At 51.3% G+C, this 2,057-nt stretch overlaps 1 protein-coding gene across 1 annotated transcript; it reads right to left on the bottom strand.

Moving 5' to 3' along the window:
* On the bottom strand, window positions 1-2,057 carry otol1a (otolin 1a). Its single transcript, XM_036596759.1, has 4 exons — window positions 1,619-2,057; window positions 1,267-1,356; window positions 986-1,057; window positions 1-893 (listed from the first exon to the last, which is right to left on the bottom strand). The coding sequence occupies exons 1-4, from the start codon at window positions 2,055-2,057 to the stop codon at window positions 1-3; spliced, it is 1,494 nt and encodes a 497-aa protein (XP_036452652.1).

A 2,057-nucleotide genomic window follows, 5' to 3' on the forward strand; every position in this document is an offset into this window, starting at 1 on the left:
TTAGTCCTTAGTGGCATCCGCAAACAGTAAGAACCCAGAGAAGGTGCTGTCGTCTTCGCTGCTGGAATAAACTCCATTCCAGTCCCGCAGCGTCTCCAGCCACACTTGGTCACCAGAGGACAGTCGGATCAGTAGCATGTTGGATGCCTGGTCGATATCCTGGCCGTAGAGAGAGTCACGGGTACGCAATTTACGAACCCCGTTCACCACCAGAGCTGCCCGCAAAGGACGATTGCGCACGGTGATGTAGTAGGAAAACACGTAGACGCCGCCGTAAGTGCAGTTGAACTTGCTGATGTTGGGGTCCCAGTGGCCTTCCTCATTATAGATGACCTTGTCAAATTTAACGGGTTGGCCAGGAGGCGGGAAGGACCTGCTTGGGAAGAGTCCAACACTGAAAGCCGAACGTTTCTGAATGAAAGGCTCCCCTTTGGATCCCTTCACTCCCCTTAGGCCCCTCATACCTTTCAGACCTCGGACCCCTTTCATACCAGGCATACCTCTTTGCCCTGGTGGTCCAGGTGGTCCCTTTGTGCCAGGCTCCCCCTGGGCACCTTGTGGCCCTGGGTCTCCTTTCTCACCCACAATCCCAGGAGACCCATCAGTGCCGTTGAATCCCGGGATGCCCATGTCCCCCTTTGGTCCTGGTGGTCCAGATTCACCTTTGTCACCTTTCTCGCCCTTCTCGCCACCACCGCGTTCTCCCATTTCTCCCTTTTCACCTTTTTCCCCCTTCATTCCATCCAGTCCGGCAGGTCCCATCAGACCATGCATGCCGGGCTCACCCATCTCTCCCTTGGTGCCATTCTGCCCAGGTTCCCCTCTTTCTCCGGGGTCACCTTTCAGTCCAGGCAAACCGATGTCTCCTTTGTCTCCTTTAAGTCCTGGCTCACCTGGAGATGTTATAAGAGATGCCGTTCAAAAAAATGAACTCAGAAAGTCAACCTATTAAAAACATTCAAACCGTAATGTCAGATGAACCCACCCTTATCCCCACGCATCCCAGCAAGTCCTGGAATTCCCGGCAGCCCCTTCTCTCCAGCATCTCCTCGATCTCCTGAAGGAACCAACAAGTGAGTGGTTTAAATAGACTTGCACATGGACTTGTTTTGTGGAAAGAAAAATTAATGTAAAAGTTCTTAATTGCGGAATTTGCTATAATCAGAGTCAGTTTTATTCATAGGTTTAAAGCAACTTGCATCACACTGAGAATTTATTTTCTCTGAGATGCGTGAGAAACGCCTGCAAAGGATTATGTTTATTGACCTTTTTCTCCTTGCAGTCCACGAGCTCCAGGGGGTCCGGCTGGCCCTACTGGTCCCTGAGGTCCCACCTGGCCCTTCTGCCCTGGACCACCTGACAGAGGTAGAAAAGACAGAAAAAATGAGCACTGAGCCAAATTAAGATGGCAACGAACAGCAGTTATACAGCATCTGACATTCAGAACATTTAAACTGAATGAAAGAAAAGTGTAACATTCAAGGACAAGACATCATTGTGTGGACCAGCAAAGTCCCAAATCAGTGCAATATCTAAAATATTCTAAAATATTTACTCAATAGTTGGATGGCAAAGCTTTCATCTCTAATCCAGTGGTGTACATGTTATTTCCTCTGACCTGATGACCCCTTCTCTCCGCTGGGTCCTGGAGGGCCTCTCTCTGGTGGACAGCACTCACAGAAGTTGAAGAAGCACTCGTTGTAGTCCAGGGTGTAGTTCCTTTGGCCCACTCCAGGGGGCAGCATAGCCTCAGTGTGGTAGTCTGAAGAGTAAGCATCACTAGCGTAGGTGGTGCTGTCAGTGGGAGACAGGGAATAGGCATCCATGATGGACTCTGTGGTCTCCTCAGTGGCTGCACTGCTGGAGTGGATGGCAGTGGCGGTGGTGGTGTGGCGAGCCCCCACACGGGAGGGCAGCTGTGAGGGGCTTTCTCCACCCTGAGGCCTCTTAGTGGGCTTTGTGTGGACTCGGTATGGGTTCCTAGATGCTACTGCCTCTACTACTGCTACCACCACCAACGCTGTCACCAGGATGAGCAGGCGGAGAGAACTGGGCAT

Source organism: Colossoma macropomum, unplaced genomic scaffold, assembly GCF_904425465.1.
Source record: "Colossoma macropomum unplaced genomic scaffold, Colossoma_macropomum, whole genome shotgun sequence".
Taxonomy (NCBI): domain Eukaryota; kingdom Metazoa; phylum Chordata; class Actinopteri; order Characiformes; family Serrasalmidae; genus Colossoma; species Colossoma macropomum.

Coding starts and splice junctions, on each gene's coding strand:
- otol1a (XM_036596759.1), bottom strand. CDS start 2,057: ATGCCCAGTTCTCTCCGCCTGCTCATCCTGGTGACAGCGTTGGTGGTG. Junction 1,357..1,618: donor CGGAGAGAAGGGGTCATCAG/GTCAGAGGAAAT, acceptor TACCTCTGTCAG/GTGGTCCAGGGCAGAAGGGC. Junction 894..985: donor TGGGATGCGTGGGGATAAGG/GTGGGTTCATCT, acceptor TAACATCTCCAG/GTGAGCCAGGACTTAAAGGA.